Consider the following 20,504-nt stretch of genomic DNA (forward strand, 5'->3'; position numbering starts at 1 on the left):
TGATAATAAATTCTTCCCTGCTTGGAGCAACTCCGCAAAGTTATGTGAAGTCACGGCTAATATTGTGTGCTGATAGTGTGGCGGACCATGAATGAGACATTTCCATTTGCATTCCGGGTTGGGGGAGACGACAGTTGCATTGAAAAGAAACAGCAACAGTCGAAAGTCTTCTTCACTCCACATTTATGTTTTGTCACGGACCAAAATGTGGTGACTAATTATGCTTTTGATAATAATTAAATTATTTCATCAATAACACTAGGATACAATTTTTGGTATGCTTCACACACCCCATTTTTGGCCTGTTGAACTCAGCCTTTTTGAGTAGGCGACCCTGTCGCTTGGACTTGATACCGGCCTCATTATCACCGCAGATACTGAACAATTTGTCCAAAAAAAAGTGCTTTGAGCTATTTATCGCCGCTCCTATTTAACGTGTACTAAACACACTGTACAAAAAAGCGATTTACAGGTGTGCTTAATACAACCTCATGGCTCTGCGTTATAGCAGTCAGCTTAGGTTAATGCAAACAAAAAAATCTCACAAAATGATATCCTTTTTAACATGAACAAAAAAAGCAATATAAATCAATTTACAGGAGCTATACATGCTGCAGGCTAGTCTGAAACAGGTAAAAAAATATTCAAGTGGCTTGAAGTATAAAAATATGTCAATCCTTATGTAAATTAGACACGATTTTGGCCTTCTGACTCATTTGTTGCTGATTCTAAAGAAAGGATCACTATATAATAACAGATTTTTGCTCAAAGGAGTAGGAAGAAGTTCACAACATATCTGGTCCTACTACATGTTTTCCATTAATAAGAAGAGTCATAATTATAATAATCATAAAAATTAAAATAAAAAAAAGCATACGAGTCAGCATGCATATAAAACTATAACCGCAAAAGGAGGAGATGTGAGGAAATGGATACAATGTCATCCTTATCTCTGCCATTTTCTTCCTGCTGTCACTCCACCATTTCACCTCCTCCACATCACACCCTCTATGTGTATATTACCAGTTTCTCACACTTCTCCACTTTTATCTCACAGTGTTGCATTATACTGGAACAATAGTCCCCTTGTTGAGAGCCTGTTTCAACTGTAAACAGCCATCCAAGCTAAATCAACATGTGGCGATTCCACCTGAAAATTAGGGCTTTCAAATCCGCTTGAAATAGAATGGCTTCTCGGTCATTGCCTTGGGTCTTTGGATTCCCAAGCCCATGGATGAAGTCATTAGTCGCCACTGGTACGGTACGCTACCAGACGTGACCGGAGTGGGAAGTTTAGCTTTCTGCCCTTTTGCGGCGACAAACATTATCGTTGTTGCGAGACGTCTCCACATATCTGATCATCTCGATGGGGCAAGCCGCAATGGCTGCGAATGTGCACTTCTGACACGGCACGTCGCGCTTCGGCGACTTCTTTCTAAAAGCCCCCTCGAACTTTGGTGCCTCTGATGTGCCAATCGCATGGGAACGCGCTAATAACGTAGCTTTTGTTTCTCAAGGCGTGTCGTATCCTCTGATGTTTTGTTTCACAATATTGATTGATTTACTCAAATGTCTTGTTTGTCCTGCCTTAAGTTGTGTATGACTTTCAAAGCACATCAACTTTTTATTCAATTACATTGTTATCTATGTGGATTTCTGTTGTTGATAGCGATCTGTTGTTTGAAATACAGGTTTGACCCAATTAGATTAGCCAAACACCCTGTCCCATTTTTCCTTGTTATCACTCTTATTGGATTTAACTCACCAGTCAGCCATGTCGTTCAGGTCTCTGGGAAGGCTGTCATTTCCTCATTAGAATGATAATTTCATTATTACTCATGAGAACCGCATGCTGTTTAGTGTATCCATCTCCCTCTATGTCTCTTTTAATTGTATTCCAATTGTTTACCTCTGTATTTTCTTGCAAAATCGCCTTCCCTTCAAGCACTTCTTCCTTGCGCTCTCTAAGTTCTGGATTTTTTTTTTTTTTTAAGGGCATTCTACGCTCCTGTTTAGGGGAGAAACAAAACGGAATTTCCCTCACTCTTTCGGCCTCTCTCAATCTCTCTTGACAAGACCTCCCAACCAGGCCTGAAATTTTCCCAGACCACTTTACAACCACTACATAAGCAACTCCATTGTCCACAGTTTTTTTTTTTTTTTCCTGCATCTCTGGACTCATCAAGACCCTGTTGTTTGTTCGCTATATACAAGACTCTAAAAGGACCCTCTTTTGACCCTATCCTGTGCCTCATATGTTTTTACTCGTTGCCAAAGATTGTTCCCAAAAGTTTAAATATCAAAGTAAAAAAAAAAAAAAAAGTTGACGCACAACTAATAATACAGTTACAGTTTTCCCTTGCCAATTACGCTTCACTTTTTCTGGGTTCTGTGCACGTTTTTTTTTTTAAAGCCCTTCACTCTTCAGCAGTGGCTACCCGATGTACTGCAATAACACTCCCATGCTCACTCCTAACATGGAGTGTAAAGCAATCTAACAGCCTAATACTCGGTCTTGTTCAGGCTCAAATGAAGGCATTTTGCATAAAACTAAACCACTGCTGGTCAGTTTTTGCATTATATCAGGGCGTTTTGGCAAGAACTCTTTGCGACTCTTACAGGCTGTGTGCTTGTGGCTGTGAGTGAGAGAGCTGTGCATGTGGGGGGGGGGGGGGCTGAGCAGGTATATGGGGGAATGGGAAAACAAAATTAGCGTGGCCATTTAAGAAAGCTTGCATTCTGGGAATTGGGCTGTGCTTGGGGCTGCGAGGAGAGTTAGCGGCCGCTCACCAGTCTGATGCACGGTGAAAATGAAGTTTGTGCCCAAGAAGAAGCACATGCCCGTTTGGCCTCTGTACTACGATTGGGAGATCGCTGGTCAGCCTGGATAGTTTTCAGCTCACCTGTGACCCTCTTGAAGACACATTAAAAAAAATAAAAATTGGTCGGATGAGATTAGACAATTGGATTTAGCTTGTCTGAAATGTGCACAAAAGCACAATTGTTTTCAAAAATATAATACCAGGCAAACCTGGTAGTATAATATAACACTTCTATTTTCACCTTAAAATCAGAAGCAGTCTTGGCTGTGAACCATGCAAACAGCATACATTCGTTTGTGGTCTCTTTGCTTATGTCAAGGTCTCTCCAGGAAATGAGCTCACCTGCTTGGCAGGGTTTTTCCTCAACCTGTACAAACTATTTTAAAGTTCTTCTTCATGTACCAAATTAGTAGCTGAGCTATTTTGCGGTTTTGTAATTTCACAAGCAATTTTTATCAAGTCATCACACTCTGAGCAAAACGCCCCAGCTTGAAACTATTAGATTTAGCAGGGACTTTATTGGTTCAAGATGTGAAATTATTGAGGTACGTTTATTGATCATGGTACAAGTAATGGATTTTACGACGTTTCTGGAAGTCACCAACTAAACTGTCTAAGTGGTTAGGTATGATATTTTCAAGCCCAAATGCACCAAAGGAAACCCACTGGTATCACAAAATTCACACGGATACTTTTGTTACAGTATAGAATAAATGACAAGCTTTTTTTTTCATTTAATTACTCTTCTTGATGATACCAACTGTGAAAATGATCTCAGTAACACTACCCGTCTTTTTTCTTATGACGCACACATACAGTTTATGTTTTGCGGCAAACAAGCTTGAAACAATTCATTTTTAACGTCAAGAAGTTGGAATGCGTTTGCACTACCTGTGTACCTTGCTATGCTATTATAACTGGGAAAAAAAGTAGATGTTTCTTTTTATTTTTAGCACAACGTCTGTGTAAACATACAGTAACCGTCAAATGTCAGGTTACCACTCATTTTGCTCCAGCTGTGGCTTTTTTCCTCCACATAATGAAACCTTATGATTCATGCAATTAAGGGCAATTATTTGCTTTCTCCAAAAGTGCTCTTGACTTACCTTTTTGCTGCTCTTATACAAACCTTTATAATCGAATCCACTTGAGGAACAGAAGCAATTTTAATCTTTCTAACTCTCGATTTCATTTACCGTATTTATCCGAGTACAAGTCGACCTCGCTTATAAGTCAACCCAACTTTTTCACTTCAGTTTGGGTGAATTTTACAAATGGCTGTCCAGTTATAAAAGATGGTGTGTGTTATTGAAATGACAAAATCATGGTACTTTTAGATAGATTTCTTCATTGTATATAGAATAACATACCGTTGCGGTTATGGGGGAGGGAATGGGGTGGAAACAAGACAAGTGTGAAGGAATGTCCTCATTAATTGGTCAAATATCCTCATTACTCTTCCATGGGTCTTTGGACCCCTCCAATTTGTTTGGAATGAAGGTCTTCAGAGATGATTTGCTGATCATCGTACTTGGGATGTTCTTTACCCAAGTGACGATTGTTGTGAGTTTAGCGCGTGGAAGGTTGCCCTTCACTGTTTCTCCCCCCACCTGCCAACATCCATGCCAACTTGTTTAAGCACTTGTCTAAGGGCTGAAGGAGATGAGTCAAGCCGTGTTTTCCTTTTCATAATGCATCAAAGTTCGCTGAAAAAAATTATCCACACAACCTTAACAACAAAGAAGTAATTAGGCAACACTTGCCGAAAGTGCATTTTTTATCTAAAACAGTTGCACACGATATTGAACTAGAGGTATATAAAATCACTTTAAGCCTTCTATACGACATGATATTACTTATTTCGCATTCAAGTTAATGTTATTCAAGCACAGATGTGTGGGCAAAATTGGTCTTTTTTGAGTTTTGCGATTATAAGTCAACCCCCCTAATATGGGGGTTGAAAATGAGGAAGAAAACTTGTACCCAGAAAAATACGGTATCTGTATAACTTGGTTTCTCTTAGTTTTTGGTGGTAATTTCAGCAATCAATTTCCAAGCCGCATTTCCTTTATGATGTTTTGTGAACCATCACTCCAAATCTCCATTGTTTTGCCCTCTTCTGTGTTTCCGAGGCAACAGTCTCCTACCATCTGGAAGGTCCTCATTCCCGCTTCCTCGCTCTTTCCTATAATGGATTTGTCCTCCGTCCTTCTCTCTTTTCTTTCCTTTATCGAATACGTTTTGTATTCATTTTCTGTGGGCTGTATTCTTTTTTGCAGTTTTCTCCTTACATTGAACCTCACACACTGAAATGTACTCACATACACACACACGTAAACCTGATACCAGCATGCGCGTCTGTATATGTGCACACTCTTCTATTCGCTAGAGAATGTAATCATGTTAGTTTCCTGGACAGGCCACTTTGTGATTCATAATTTCTTGGTGAATTAATCATATTTGAAAGACCTTTATTGACAAAGACAAGTAGAGGGCCCTTCAAGTGTTTTTCTTTTTTTTTTCTTTTACATTTAAACTTCAATTGACCGTCTCAGCCTGGTGACCTTTAATATGGATGAACTTTTGCCTTTGTTCCTCTGTTCTCCAGCTGCATTTGCTCCATTTTTATTGGTATCAGTGTTTTCTCCATCTCATTTTCAGTGTTTTCTCTCTCCACAGTGAAGTTAAAAAAAAAAAAACTGATACATGTAAGTATTAGTAGTATACAGTTCTTTTCCTTAAAATTTTGTGGATGCATCCACTGTTGTTTCTGTTCCACTGTTGTCATCTCAGATTGACCACTTTTGGAATGAATATGGCTTACACTGGTCAAGAAAATAATCTGTGGCCTTCTATGGTATTTAATTAAAAATGTGTCTGATAACAGATGTTGACACCATTTTAGACCCACATTACAAACAAATTTACAGTTTGACTGGCTTTGACTACGCATTTCCTATTTTGGGCTCTATTGGGAAATTCCACAAGTTGTCACCGAATAGCAAAATTTGAGTACTGTAATTCTCCAAAAATGGCTGGTTCACATCAAGATGATCATTTCCGTGTTCAATTCAGTATTGAGTATAAGTACTTATGACTTCTCCGTGCATCCTGTTTGTTATGAGAGGAGGACTGAAACGAGACCTCAAGTGATTCAAGAATTTTCTTGCTGTTGATACATGATACTGAACGCTAGCACCCAATTTCATTACGCTGCTATTTACACTCACATAAGTCACCTGTTGCCAGTGTTTACCGATGGCTCGGACTCCGTTATCGCTGTGTGTAGCATAAATTAGCCTGTGAGTGCTCCAAATAGACGTCAGTGACTCTGCACGCTGCTGTTCATACTGATCACTTAACAAACCATGCTAACTCAAACCCGCACTTTTAGCTAGTAAATTTGTTTCAAAGACCACAACTTATGGGTAGAGATCATTGACTATATTCTATTAGTCTATATTATATTTGCAGACCATGTTGAGTTTTGTGGCATGTTGGAGACCCCAAAACGGTCCTGTTTTTGTACCAACTGGTGCTTAGGGTCCAACAAAGGAAGTTGACTCAATTTTCAGACGATATCAACAACATACAATCATGAAGCACCATGGTGCTATCATAAATGGGAACATGTTGAAGTCATTGGTGACACCAGCCGTGTTTGTTAGTTTTTGCTCACACTTTGCCTTCATTTCTGTGCATTTGCTCTTACTCTTAATTCCTTCTTGATACTATCCTCTAGACTTTGACCTATGTAAGTGTTAGTTAGGAGCTAATGGAGTTTCTCGTGACTTGGCGAGGTCAAGGATCAAGGCAGGTTTAAGGGCTCCCAGCACCAAAACACCAACACAAATCTCCCTGGCAGCTGAACTAACAAGAAACCATCTCTGACACTCAATCGGACAAACACAACCAGTGTGCAATCACTTAGCCATAAGTAGCAAAATAGCTTAATGTCTTATTTGGCTTCTGCCTATCTCTCCTGCTTCAGGTGTCACCCGTAATGTTTTTTCATTCGCCGAGATTAGGTTTTGTCACAACTCACACATACAGTCCAAGATTCCTAATTCCATACCTGGCTCGGGTTTTCACGCGGCGGCTTAGTGTGGTTTAGTTTAGTCAACAAAGGCACCTGCCAATCATACTGGAAGCCGTTTCTCTCTGCGATTCTGCCTGCCCAGTGCGTATGAGGGGGGGAAAAAATCAAAGTTTGAATTACACTTTAAATTGCATTCTGTATGCGCATCGTTTTTCTCTCCTACCATCGCAGCACACGGCGTAAAGGGATTTATGTTATACTAAACGTAGCAGTGATGAGCAATAGATAACAGAAAGTAGATTTTTATCGCCATGTTATTTGGAGTCTGCTGCCTCAGGGATTAAAACACTAGAGCGCCGCATTAGGAAAGTGAACCGCTGCGACATTATATCCCAGAAGCCATATTTATTACAAGAAATAACACCGGAAAGGCGAAATCATTTTGGTTTTGTTTTTGCTTTGTAGTTTTACACTTTAGCTCCCTCTCATGCACACGCAATTTTCTGGCTCTCCACTCTACCATCCTTTTCCCACTCTCTATCTGTTGTTTCTTTTTTAATCAACTTACTTCATTTTGTTTGTTTCCGCCTTCTTTAAACGTATGCTTGTTTGGTGAAAAACAGTCTGAGAAGATTGATGTTTGCGCATATGTGCGAGCGCCCATATGTTTACTTGGAGGTAACAGCTGCGGACAGCACTATTACAAGAGTAAGTGAAAGTCGGTGCGTTCGAGAGGCTGGTGCCGAGGTTATATAACAACTCCTGTGTTTACTCTCAAATCCATCGCAAACCTGAAATCCACCAAAAGGAGAAAGTCTCACGTTACTGCAAAACACTGTCTGAGTCCACGGCTTAGCAAGCTGTATTACCGGTTATCCCTTCAACTCTTCGACCAATGTTTTCCCCACCTTCATATGGGGTTTTTGTACTTGATTCTTTTGTATGCGTGTTTGCATAGATTTCTTTGAAACTTTTCTCCAGCTTCCTCCCGCAGTTGTAGTACAAATACTGACCTGTGAGAGGCACTATTGTGCCAGACTGACAGATAATAGAAAGAAAGAAAAGAATTGAAGAACCTAGGCTAATTTTTAGCTTATCTCAGAGAGTCGGGCAGTCCTTCGCTGGCATTGCTGACAGGACGCCTACTTGGCTTCGTGTTTCCGCATTTTTGCCGAACGTTTTTTGATGTGAAGTTTCATAACATTACGCAGGCTGAGAAAGAGCAACCGTACTAAACCCCGATCGACGGACGTGAGCCCGCAAAATCAGCATTCACAAGCCAAAATATTCAACAGTTTCAACATGACACTTCTCTGTTCCCCTTCTTTCTGAGCAAGATGACACAGAAGATTCTTTGAATTCACAAAATGCCTCTATGTAACATTTAGGCCACCTTTACCCTTTACTGGGCACAGCGGCCGCATTCAGCCGATAGTACAAACACGTATAAATGGCCTTTATTAGGAACACGTTTTTCTATTTTTAAGTCCTAACCAGGCAAGAATTTTCAGGTTTTTTTGAGAAATTTAGGGATTCGTTAGAATTTCAGCAGTGGCTGTAAAGGTTTAAGCAAAGTTTATTCTTAATCAACCCTTACAAAAGACCAAGTCCCTTGGTCTTGTCTGTGAATTTACTATCCCTTTCTTGAACCGAAAAACCAAAATAGCGCCATAGGAATTATGAATTCAACGCAACAGGCCACCAACAAAGTTTACAGGCAACACGAAGACGATAGAGACGTGGGGGAAGAAAATAACAAAACACGTAGCAAACAGTCCATCACCGTTGGCGTCGGGCAGAATCCTCATATCTTCATTATTTTTCAGGAGACCCCAAAAATGGCAAGCTTTTACAATCATAAGCATTGCATTAGTGAAGTCATTTTCACCCGTGATATCGGTCCATACTTTGTAAAAACAACTCTAACTCTAGATGCTGTTTTCTATAACTCCTCACATACATGCCGCTCACAATTTTTTTCAGGTTGAAGGGTGTGACTCGGAAAGTTTAATTAGAGGTTTCTATAAGTTACTGCGGCACTACGCTTTTACTTGGCACACTGCAACAATTGTGTGCGTATGTGCTTGAATGCATGCATGTGTGTGTAAATACCAGCCGGTAATGGCTTCCACTCTCATTATTGCCCCATAATCCCCAGCTGCTGTGCAGTCTTGACTCGGTTCCTGGGGGGAGAATTCCAAACTTGCCGCTGGATTTGCAATGGATTCCCCACAGATTCAAACTGGATTTCCACTCCATTACCAATATGGCCACTCTCATAAGACTGAAACAACCATTTAGCTTTTTTTATGATCATGATTACATTACCATTAATATTATTTATACTATTAAGTCTCGATGTGAAGTTTCATTTCTTGCGTCCTAGGTTTTTTTTTTTTTTTTTTTTTTAGACTATTAGCCACACTAGAGCTTTGCCATATTCGTAAAATAATGTAAAATTTTAAACAGCTTAACAGTTGTGGCAACAATGTAGCCACTGGAAGGCAAATATTGTGTTTTGCGGTTTGCTCTCAGTAGGACGTGAGCAGTGTTCTTCCCATGTTTGCTGCAGCCATTTGTTTTTATGCACGCGGCTCCCATATGTGCACTGTTGCTGGATCATAATGCAGTTGTACATCTGCCCGGCCTCCTTGCCCTTATCTCTGCCTTGGTGACGTCATCAGGGCCAGGCCAAACAGTAGGTCACAGACTGGCTGACTGATATGGGGACAGGTTTACTTTCAGGAGAGTCGTCTGCAACAGCTGCTGGAAAATGCCATAAATCTCTCAAAACAAATAATTTGGTAGCACTGGACATATGAGGAGAGTCGAATTCCATGTAGGTAATATCTGTGTCTGGAAACACTGCCATCTAATGGTCGTAGTTATCACTACATTGCTCAGTTGGCTTATATTAGGTAAGCATTAGTCAAGAGTGTCAGCTACCCTCCATAAAAAAAGCATATTTGATGAGAATTTTCCTCTTTATTATTGCTATTACTATTTTAAAAGATGAGAATTCTCGTCCATGGCACTGAAAGGGTTAAAAAAAAGTTCACAAAAAGGTAGAATCACACATTTTTTTTAGTTAATTAGTTAGCTTCTGGTGAAAAGGGAGCATACATTTTTGACCCGAAACCACAAACCTTTTGACCCGATGGCTGCCACGAAGGATTCTAAAATTTGACCACAGAATTGGACCAGGAGGAGATGGATGAAGTATTTTGATAATCCACCTCATAAGAGAAAAAAATGTGGGCTATCTTAAAAAAACATGCTTTAATTTCAATCGAAAATTACCCAAAGCATTACAAAAGTTCCCTGTAAATATTCATTGACTCATTCATTGACTCTCCTGATTGATCATTTGTCAAAGTTTAGCAGTATGGATTAAAAAGTTTAGTGGGCCACATATGGCCCCCGGGCCATCGTTTGCCTATGCCTGTTTTATTAATTGTTCTGTAGTAAAAGCAGCAATAAAAAAACAAAGTCCTTTGGGTATTGATATTGTCAAAATGCTCTAAAATGGCTGACAGTTAATGACAGATGTATTCTGATCTGCCCTCATAATAATGGACGTCTTACCCTGCTTGGGTTTCAGCGCAACAAGATAGTTTACTAAAAAATGAACTTCCCACGTGTTAAATGGTAAGTCGGCGTTGTCCTCATCGCTCATTTGTCATCTTCCCTTTCCCAGACGAGGTCCATTGGATCCAGCTGAGTATACCATGCATCCTTGGTCGGGTCATTACGTGGGCGCTCCCCAGGCTCCGCAAGGTTACCACAAGGCACCGTCCTACCCTAACCCCAACTTGCAGCCCCCTTCATCATTCTCCAGCTACCCCTCTAGCCAGCCTTACTCACGTCCAGGTGACCCTCGGGGAGTTGACTCTGGATTTTACCCCCACCCGAGGTAATTGAATGCAACGTTTTCTTTTTCACTCATGGTCCTCATTACGCAATGTACAAGGCGTGTCAGAAAAGTTTCAGGACTGCTTCTGCGCCTGTGATGCTCCTCTTTTTTTTTTTTTTTTTTTTTTTTTTTTTTGCTCTCTTCCGCTAAAAGAGACTCTTCCGCTGAGCGCTCTGACTTTTGATCTCCAGGTCATATTCATTCATTCCCAGAGACATGTCTTTTTTTTTTTTTTTAAGTTCAGAAGTTCAGACATTCATTCCCCTTATTTATGTTTTTTATTCGACAATCTAGAAATGTCAGTTACTAAATAAATTACATGCTGAGGTAATCAAATATTATAGGTAATTAAGTATGTAAGTAAACAATTACTTTTGTAATTACACTCTAAAAAGAGTTGGGTTTAAGTAACCCAATTGTGGGTCAAAAAGGACCAACCCAATATTTACATTAATTGGACCCAACTCTTGCTGTCTGGCTCAAAAACTGGGTTGTTTTGTATAAAAAGAGCCCGGAAAGTTGGGTCAAATAGACGTAAATTTTTGTCCGGTCCTTTTTGATCCATTCGGGTTGTTTTTGACCCAACTGTTTTTCGAATGTGAATACTAAAGTGATCATGTACTTTAGGCAATTAGGTACTAAAGTGGAGATTTTTGGTAAGTAAAGTACTAAGGTAATTGATGACTTTATGTAAAAAAAAAAGTAAACATATGTCTTTGGAACTGAATGAGTTAAAGATCTTTGAATCATCACCGGTGATGAGTCTCCCTTGCAAGTCTGGTCTCATGGGCCTCATCACTCACTCTTCTTTTTGCTTGACAACCTGTCACAGAGACTAGGAATATCAAGTCGTGTCAAAAATAGTTCACCGCACAGATCTCATGCCATAGTTTTATGTTCCAGAGTGATGACAATAAAAACTCATCGTTTGGATTTAAAATATACTGTATCTTTTTTGACCGGAGTCCTACAACTTTTCAGATGCACTTTGCTGTGCGTTGCATATTTAGCCACCACTAAGTGGGATTCCTGCTAATAAAAGTGGTAATACTAGTTCCGTCCTTGGCATTCTTTGACTCAGTGCTTGTTTTGTGCCCTCAGCTCGCAGCAGAGAGGACCTTTGCGACAAGATGTGCCCCCATCACCCACCCCGCCGCTTCGGGGATTGCGTTACGACACAATGACGCGCGGAAACACCGGTGGAGGAGCTTACAGGTGAATTCAACTTGTGGGTAACCGTTCATCTTAATCGAAAATTTGATTATCCGGTTTTCTGCACTATAAGGCGTATCGGGTTATAAGGTGCACCTTCAATGAACATAAGTACTGTATTTTCTGCACTATAAGGCGCACCTGGAACCTTTTTTTTTTTAAACTGATGGTGCGCCTCATAATCAGGTGCGCCTTATATATGGATCAATATTGAGATTGTAGATGGGGAATGAACCGATAAAGTAAGCTTTACCTGTTTATTTTGTGTGTTTACAGTTGAACAAGGTTGCTCATATTGACATGGAGTTATTATGCTATTGAGAGTTTAGAGTTATTATTTGAGTTATTATTGTTATTTCTTTGAGTATTACTATGTTGTGATTGAAAACGTTTTAAAATATGTCATTAATTGAGGGTGCGCCTTATAATCCGGTGCACCTTATATATGGGAAAAGTCTTAAAATATGTCATTAATTGAGGTTGCGCCTTACAGTGTGGAAAATGTGGTACCATTAGTGAATGTCTGTACTGTGTAAATATGTATAAAAATGCTTTTGGGATTGAATGAGTCAATATCAGGGTAGGATCTTTTGCCCTAAATACATTTTTCAAAATACAGTATTATACTTTTTTAGGGAGTCTAACTTGGTTATTATTTTTTATGTGCAGGTAGTGCTGCATTTAGCTTTGTTGTACTTCTAAGTTATCCTGGAAATGGATTCAATTGCCGCACTGTCCCTTTAGAACACAACGAAATTCATCTTTTCGGCAACGCTACAAGCACTTCTATTCATTTCCCTTACCATCTTGTATTTTGAATCCCTCTGATTGAAACCTCCACTGCCTTGGGTTAAATTTATGCTAAAATTATGCAAATGATATTATTCCCCAACTCACCAATGAAGCCACAGAATTCCGTTCAGAAATCACTTTTCTTATGTAAGAGAAAACTATTCCGACAGGCACCTTGCGGATCCCGGTCCGGAACAATATGGCTACCCCGGGGAGACTGGACGACAGCAACATCAACACCAAACCAACCCGAGACAAAAGAACGCCATGACCGCCGCTGTGTAGGTCGGTATTCAGCCAGGAAAAAATACAAAGTGTTTTTTTTTGTTTGTTTGTTTGTTTTTTTAACACAATGCTGTAACGCGTGCTGCAATGAGCCGCGGAAAAACGAAAGTTTCTGATGACGGCGCTCCGATTTCTGCCATTATCAAACGCAAGCCGTTTGAAATCCGTTGCCAAGCAATTATCAAATCATGATAATTGCCTCCCGTAACAAAGCACATCCTCCGACTGTCACTTTAGAGCCGCGTCCACTCTCGCGGGAGGGAAATTTCCGTCGGTGAGTCTGCTGCTTGGACCACCGCTTCGTTCGCAAATGAACGCCACGATAAGGATTTCATTCGTTCGACATTACTTCGCGGCCAAATACACGCAGCATTCAGATCCGAAGTTTTACATGATTACGTTTACTCGCAAAAGATTGTCTTTCTGCACTTACCGCCATGGCAGTGAAAAGTTTTAACCACTTCAGTTAATGTGAAGAATGAAATGACTACCGATAGTTCAATTTAACGTAGCTTCTTAGATGATTTTTTTTTTAATTATCTGCGCATGTACGAAAAGTTTCGGTCGCTCCGTGTAACAAAGTCGTAAGAGTGACACATAAACCGATCAAGCTTCAATATTTGTCTCTGAAGACAAAATGCAAAGGGCATACCACTGTTGTAAACAGGCCAAAAACCAGTGTTGTGTTCAAAACACTCGATAACGTGAGATCGAATGAAATTTGGTCCTTTCACGGCCAATAGAATTACGCACACCAAAGTATGATTTCAGCAGAATGTTTCAACTCTTTACCTGAATGTGTGATAATAGACTCCAAACAAGACAAAAGAATGCAAAGTGCAAAAAAAAAAAAAAAAATTTTTTTTTTTTTTCCTTGATCCTCCTGTCCTATCTGAGGCCGGGCGATGCGTTCAAGTGCACACAGGAACTGAGTTGGAGTATCCACTCAGTGTTGGCACACCATTTAACCACTTGCTAAAAGTCACTTCACCGAACTAAGCGTTTGAGCCTGTGTTAACATCTTTTTTTAGTTTAGCTGTATTAATGTCAGTGAGTAATACATATATAACGAAAAAAAAAAGCATTTCAGCGAAATTGCTTTTGATGAAGCATTTCATTTTGGCAGCAATTTCACATGGCATTATCGGCCAAACAAAGAGGGTACGCAAAAATCGATTAAAGGGCTAAGAAATGATATGGTACGTAGTTGGCGTGGGGTATAAGGAAATGGCGGCGGGCGAGATTCCCAAATGTGGCCCAGAAGGGTTTGAGTGAGAGTTTGGAGTACGGAATGGAGACAAAATTGCAGTGGGAGGAATACATTTTTAGTGCCGAGGTTAATCATAGTTCTCTTCGCTACAGGTATTACTGAAAAAAAAATATCGCGGTATGACTGTGAGAGTGTACGAGTGTTTGGAAATGATCCACTTTACAGAGACGCGAATGTTATTTGCTGTCACTTTGCTACCATTATATTACAAGTCTGTGTTTAGTCCAAATGGCCACCAGGTGTGTCAGAAAAATCCCAGGAATGCCTTCAGGCACAAGTTTGGTTTGTTTCATGGCCACGTTCATATCTTAAATCATCTAAGCTTGTTCGAGCCACCCATAAATTGATATTTTTTTAAGAAGAAAAATAGCCCTCTGTAGTACTTGTGGACATTTTTTGCCACAGTTTTTCCTTGATTGCAATGGACATTGTGCTGCTCCTTTGGGTGTGGCCACCTTTTTTTTCTTCAAGTGATAAAGAATATGTGGGACATCTGAAACACACTTAACCGGCAACAAATATATCACTTACTAAACACACGAAACAGAACACAAGAAAATATGGAAGAGGATGAGATTTATTCTGTTTTGATATAGTTTTTACACTGTCGCCAAACTGCGGGTGCATCCTAAACACGCTAACTTAAAAAATACCAGAATTTGACCTTAAAATTAAGGGTTGCGTCGTTTATTAGGGAAATTACGGTAGATCTTGAAAAACCCAGAGAGTTGGTCACTGGTACCCCAAGGTGCTCTGTCTTTTGTGACTACAGTCCTGGAACTTTTCTGACACCCTTTGTACTCTATGTAATACTTCATTTATATTTGTTCACACGTTTGTTTGCATGTTTGTTTCATTACGGAGTTGCAGATTCACAAATGTCACCGTGCAGGGTTGAAGAACATGTTTTACACAAATCTAAACATATGCATGTCTCTTTGCTTTTGTTATGTTATATTCTAAAGGTACATACCAGAGTCCTTTTTTTAGGACCTCTGGGGCTCACCGAGACCAGTGTATGAAGGAACAAATTTTAATAATGACATTTTTATGAAATATATTGTTTGCAAAATCCATGAAAGCAAGTATCGTAACTTGTCATTTTTGTAAGTACCCAACCGCATTTTCTATCCATGTATATAACGTTTTTTTTGCATTAAAAACATTTAAACAACACATGAACTACGATGTCTTCATATAGAGTTGTCTGTGCTTTTTTTTTTTTTGTATTCACTCTAACCTCTGCTCTGCTCATCTGTTAAGGTTAATTAAGTTTGAGTCGAGAGAAGTGATTTTCCCCCAGCCTTGCATATTCTACAAGGTGAGTCCATTTTTAGTCCGTTAAGCAGCTGATAAGTTGTCTCTTTGTAAAGAGCGATTGATGTGGGGCCCAAATTAGCGCGCAACTAATTATCAATTAGAAAAAGTAGATCGGCTGCTTTGATTGCGGCCCAAAGTCTGGAGGGTTTTTTTTGGGTAGCTGCCGCCGCCCTGCTGGGTCATGCGGCTGCGTTTAATAAGCATTTTGCCCAGGCTACCCGTGTTATCGGGCTGCTAAAGGAGCAGGACTTGGACAGCAATCAGTGAAGTTAGTCGTAATGAGACACACAGGCCGAGGGAATTCTTTTATCAGTCAAGACTTAATTAGCATATCCCACACCTTTTGACCAATGGGGACAGGAAGTAAAAGGCATTCAATTTGCATGAGTCACTGGCGCTTTATTTTTCGGAGATGTGTGTAACTTCAACGCCGATTATAATGGATAATAATTACCGTAATTCCCCAAAATAAGATGACCCTGGGTGTAGGACGCACCCTTAATTTTAGGGACAAAATCTGGTATTTTCTATGTTTGGCGAAAATGTCAAAACTAGAGCTAAACAGAATCGATCTCATCTTTGTAAATTCTTCATATTTTCTTGTCTTCGTATCCGTATATGTTTGTTGCGGGTTAAGTGTGTTTTAGATTTTCCACATAGTGAGCGGTCAGTGAACGCAGTGCCAGTGCCACGCTGAATGCGTTCTAAGCAATTGTTTTTCCTCGCGACGCAGTTCGAGTTTATTTTGGCATAAATACTTGAAGTTGCGCACTATCCGTGTTCCATTAAGTTTATGAGTGTGTGTGTTTATGTCAAAAGACCATGATTAACTCTTTCACTGCCAAGCATTATTGGAAAAGAAAACCTCTAGTATATTTAGCTTTTTCCCTCATCTTTAAAGGCCAACAGAATATTGTTTGCTATGTTTATGTAAATATGGGTGCTGCCATTGAAAGATTGACTTCCATTCTTCAGTTAGAATTGATGTAGGTAATAACTGTTGTAAGTGTGGAAACACTGCCATCTAATGGTCACATTTAGCACTATAGTTCCTAATTGGCTTATAGTAGGTAAGCATTAATGAAGGGTGTCAGCTCCTTTCCATAAAAAAAAACATATTTGACGAGTGTTATTACTATTTTAAAAGACGAGAATTCCCGTCCTTGGCACTGAATGAGTTAATAAACGAGTCAAATCGAATACCTTTCCATATTAATTGAATCAACCGGAGACATCATTTACAAGATACTCTACGTTTCAGTAATATTTCTGTGTGTGAACAAGACTCGGACGTTGGTTCATTCTGCTCACTACTTTTATTGACTTCCACCCTCCCTCTTGCTCGTCCCTTAACTTTAATTATTGTAAGTAAGAATACGGCTGTTATAAAACGGATCAATCTTCCTTGAATGAATCCATTACCGTTTATAGGACACACCCATACTTTTGGCCTTAATTTTTGGGAAAAACTGTGTCTTATATTTGGGGAATTACGGTAAGTCCTTCGTCAATTTTGAAAGATGTAATGTAGGGAGTGTGGTTAAGCAGATTTCTAGTAGCGCACACATGCCTGCCAAAAGGAAAATACGAGAATGACAGCTTGATCGGCGCGGGGCTTGTTGTTGACTGATATTCCTCGGACAACGTGGCTTCATAGCTGGCCTGGTTTGTTGAAAAACTCAATGGCCCTTGGCCCGTGTGTTACTTCATATTCAATTTTAAAAGACATTCTGCCAAATGAAACGTTACGTTACAACCTTGCCCACGGGGACGCTCGCTGCTCTAAAATGCCACATCTTGGGTGCGCTGTTCCGTGTTGCCAGCTTGTCAATTTGCCTGGGAAATAGTCTACCAAGATATATTGTGCTACTGCTGACAAGAGAAATAAAAAATTGTTTAAAAGTGCTACACAGTTAAAATCAAACAAATTACATCTGTGATATGGGGGTGCCTTGAGAGAGGAGTTTAATTCGTTATTTCACAGTCCTTGTCATTCAAAATGAGTTTCTGGACTTCTTCCCCCGTAAAATGAATAGCAGTATTTTAAAAGATGAGAATTGGCACTGAATGAGTTAATAATCTGCCATATTTAGTTATTTTGAGGATAAAGAATATGCCTGGCAGTTTTTTTCGTCGAATTGCTACTCTGTTTCTGTACCTTAAATGCTATTAAGTAGCCCGCCTATGGCATTTCTAATGTGCTAGCATTAATCTAATGCAAAGTTTTTTGTTTTCTTTTTTTCTCTAAAGCATGTCTTGTTTTATGTTAAGTTTGACAGTAAACTTAAATCAGGAGTGCCGTTAAACAAATGTATGCCTGTATCGAGGATTTTATGTCAAAACGACTTACAATTTCCACACACAAAATGACACAAAGCGCAACGTGAAGCCACACACACCAGCACAGCTTAGTCAGGAGCTTCTTTCAATCATCCCCGATAAAACACAGCGTATAAAATGTCGTGTAATGCCATGTAATGCGAGCACAAGTGAGGCGACGTGATCTGTACGGACAGTAAGTACAGTACTTGGTTTTGCTGACTACGCGTCCTTGCCGGGACCGAAACGACACCATTGCACTGGCAGACTACACGAAATATCCGCCGACTGACTAAGGCAAGCTTCAATTATTCATTTCATGAAATACGCCGTAGTAGACGGGAATATTTGTATTTCCCTTCTTACGTGCGTGCCAGTGAGTGGATGAGTACACGGTTTGAAAGTAGCTATTATTAGCAGTGTGACAACCTGCTTTTTGTCCCTTTTGTGTCCGCTGATTGTTGTGACGGTAAACACAGTGTTTGAAGACAAGCCCGAACAACCCCAAATCTTCAATTACAGTTTAAATTACTTTGACTGCCAAAAAATGACAGTGATTTTGATTTATTTATTTATTTTTAGTAGGGGGGAGACGGGAGTTCCATCAACAAACACTCTGCTATTCCTCTCTATGAAACATGATGATGCGCTGTGTCATTTTTTTTTTCCAAGGTGATTTTTTTTTTTTTTTTTTTACAAATTATCAATGTTGTCAATCTTAAAGCAGTAACTTTGGGACTTAGTTTCAATTTTATAAAGCGTTAAAAATAACGACTGAGGGTACTTTGTTGAATTTACTCTCTGAGGCAGCAGAAACATCTTTATAATAATTGAAAATAATAATAATAATCTGGTTCTTGAAACTTATTTTATGAGTAAAGTTTGAGAATAAGCTAAAAAAAAAAAAACACTTTTTAGTGAGCATTTTGTGAATGCACGGCCAATCAGTTATCTAATGATTTCATGTTAATTCCAAGAATTTACTCAAATAAATGTTATAAACTTTGCAGAAAATAATTGAAAATTGTGATTAATCATGATTAATTGTTGAAAATTTTGCCATTAACAGTTATTTTTTATTTGCTTGACAGCGCTGCTTTTTTGGGTATTTGGATTATTTTATTTTTAAAAAATGTTTATTTCATTTGTGATTATTACTATTATTACTGTTTATTTTATATATTCATGATTTTATGTTAATTCCAAGCTTTTACTCAAAGAAGTTGAAACTTCTCAGAAAATTGTGTGTTTAATTGCAATTAACTATGGCAAGTTTTGTGATTGTTTTTTCAAATTCCTTCATAGCGCTGCAAATTGCTTTTGTATTTTCATCATTGTATTCATTTTATGTTAATTCCATGATTTTACTCTCATAATCAGTACAAACCTCTTGGGAAATTGTTGAAAATTGTATTATTAAAATGTATTTTTGTAAAAAAAAAAAAAAAAGTTAGGTTTGCTCATTTGTGATTTCATGTTGATTCCAAGTTACTGAAATAAAACTTAGAACATAGAAAATAGTGGAAAATGTGATGAATTATGGAAGGTTTTGCAAGTATTAGTTCTTATCTAATTGCTTGATAGCACTACATTAGAGTAGGATTAGTACTTTAGTCCCAAAAATTGTTTAGTTGATACAATTATGATGTGTTCAACAACAAATAGATATGAAAGGACCTAAATCTAAATATTAACAATTTGCTTTGTTCATTTGCTCCACTAAACATTCATGTGAGTGCAAACTGCAACAGAGGGAGGATCTCAAATCTCCCGTTGACAGAAAAACTTTGAGCGATACGCCGTGGCTGACCCAGGCCGACACGGCAACAATTTTAGAGCCGAGGAACAGCTTTTTGGAACCAAAGTTCTCGTGGAGAACCAAAGAAGCTTGATGGGGTGTCCTCAAATCCTTCCTGGATGTCCCGAGAGGAGTTGAGTAGGCAGAGTGCCAAGTATGACGGCGGTGGAAGGGAAGTTGTCCAAGTGGTGTGCTCGGAGAATCGCATTGGGGCCGCAGCAGCTGCTGGGCCCGGGGGGGGGGGGGTTGTAAGCGGAGTTCCAGCGCGAGATGGTGAACCCCGCAAAACAGATTAGCCTTCAGCGATGAAATTATTTCCAGAAAGAGGTGAAGCATTGTCTCTTCGCGGGCCACGTATAAGGAAAATGCGCTTTAAGGAAACTTGTAACTTTGACTTCAGCCGGGGGTGGGGCAGTCTTAAAAAAATAATATTAATAAATCTGAAGTTGTGTTTGAAGTTGATTAAATATATACCATGATTTTATTGGTCCGGCCCACTTGGGAATAGATTTTCCTTCATGCAGCCCGCAAGCTTAATTTGAAACCCCTGACTACACAAGACCCTGAACTGACATCAAGAGGTTTCCCATTCAACCCATTCAATCCCAAAGACGTATTTTTACGTTTTTTTTTTTTTTTTTTTTTTTTTTTAAGAGTCTAGTCCAGTGTTCCACTGTTTGGCTAAAAAGGGCTCTAAAAACATCTAGTGAATTAAAAGCTAAGTACTTAAGGAA

At 39.3% G+C, this 20,504-nt stretch overlaps 1 protein-coding gene across 2 annotated transcripts in view; it reads left to right on the forward strand.

The window, feature by feature from the left end:
• Positions 1 to 15,515, forward strand: part of LOC148423856 (partitioning defective 3 homolog B-like) — a 118,281-nt gene extending 102,766 nt beyond the window's left edge. The window contains exons 25-27 of one of the 2 annotated variants that reach the window (XM_088415659.1): positions 10,559 to 10,774; positions 11,876 to 12,002; positions 12,949 to 15,515. In XM_088415659.1, the coding sequence (XP_088271785.1) occupies positions 10,559 to 10,774; positions 11,876 to 11,993 (334 nt within the window). In that variant the 3' untranslated portion in view covers positions 11,994 to 12,002; positions 12,949 to 15,515. The remainder of the gene's footprint in view (positions 1 to 10,558; positions 10,775 to 11,875; positions 12,003 to 12,948) is intronic. The other variant, XM_088415658.1, reaches the window with a different exon arrangement.
• The last annotated feature ends 4,989 nt before the right edge of the window (positions 15,516 to 20,504 follow it).

Source organism: Hippichthys cyanospilos, chromosome 5 (assembly GCF_059441005.1).
Source record: "Hippichthys cyanospilos isolate Australia breed blue-spotted pipefish chromosome 5, RoL_Hcya_1.0, whole genome shotgun sequence".
Lineage (NCBI taxonomy): Eukaryota > Metazoa > Chordata > Actinopteri > Syngnathiformes > Syngnathidae > Hippichthys > Hippichthys cyanospilos.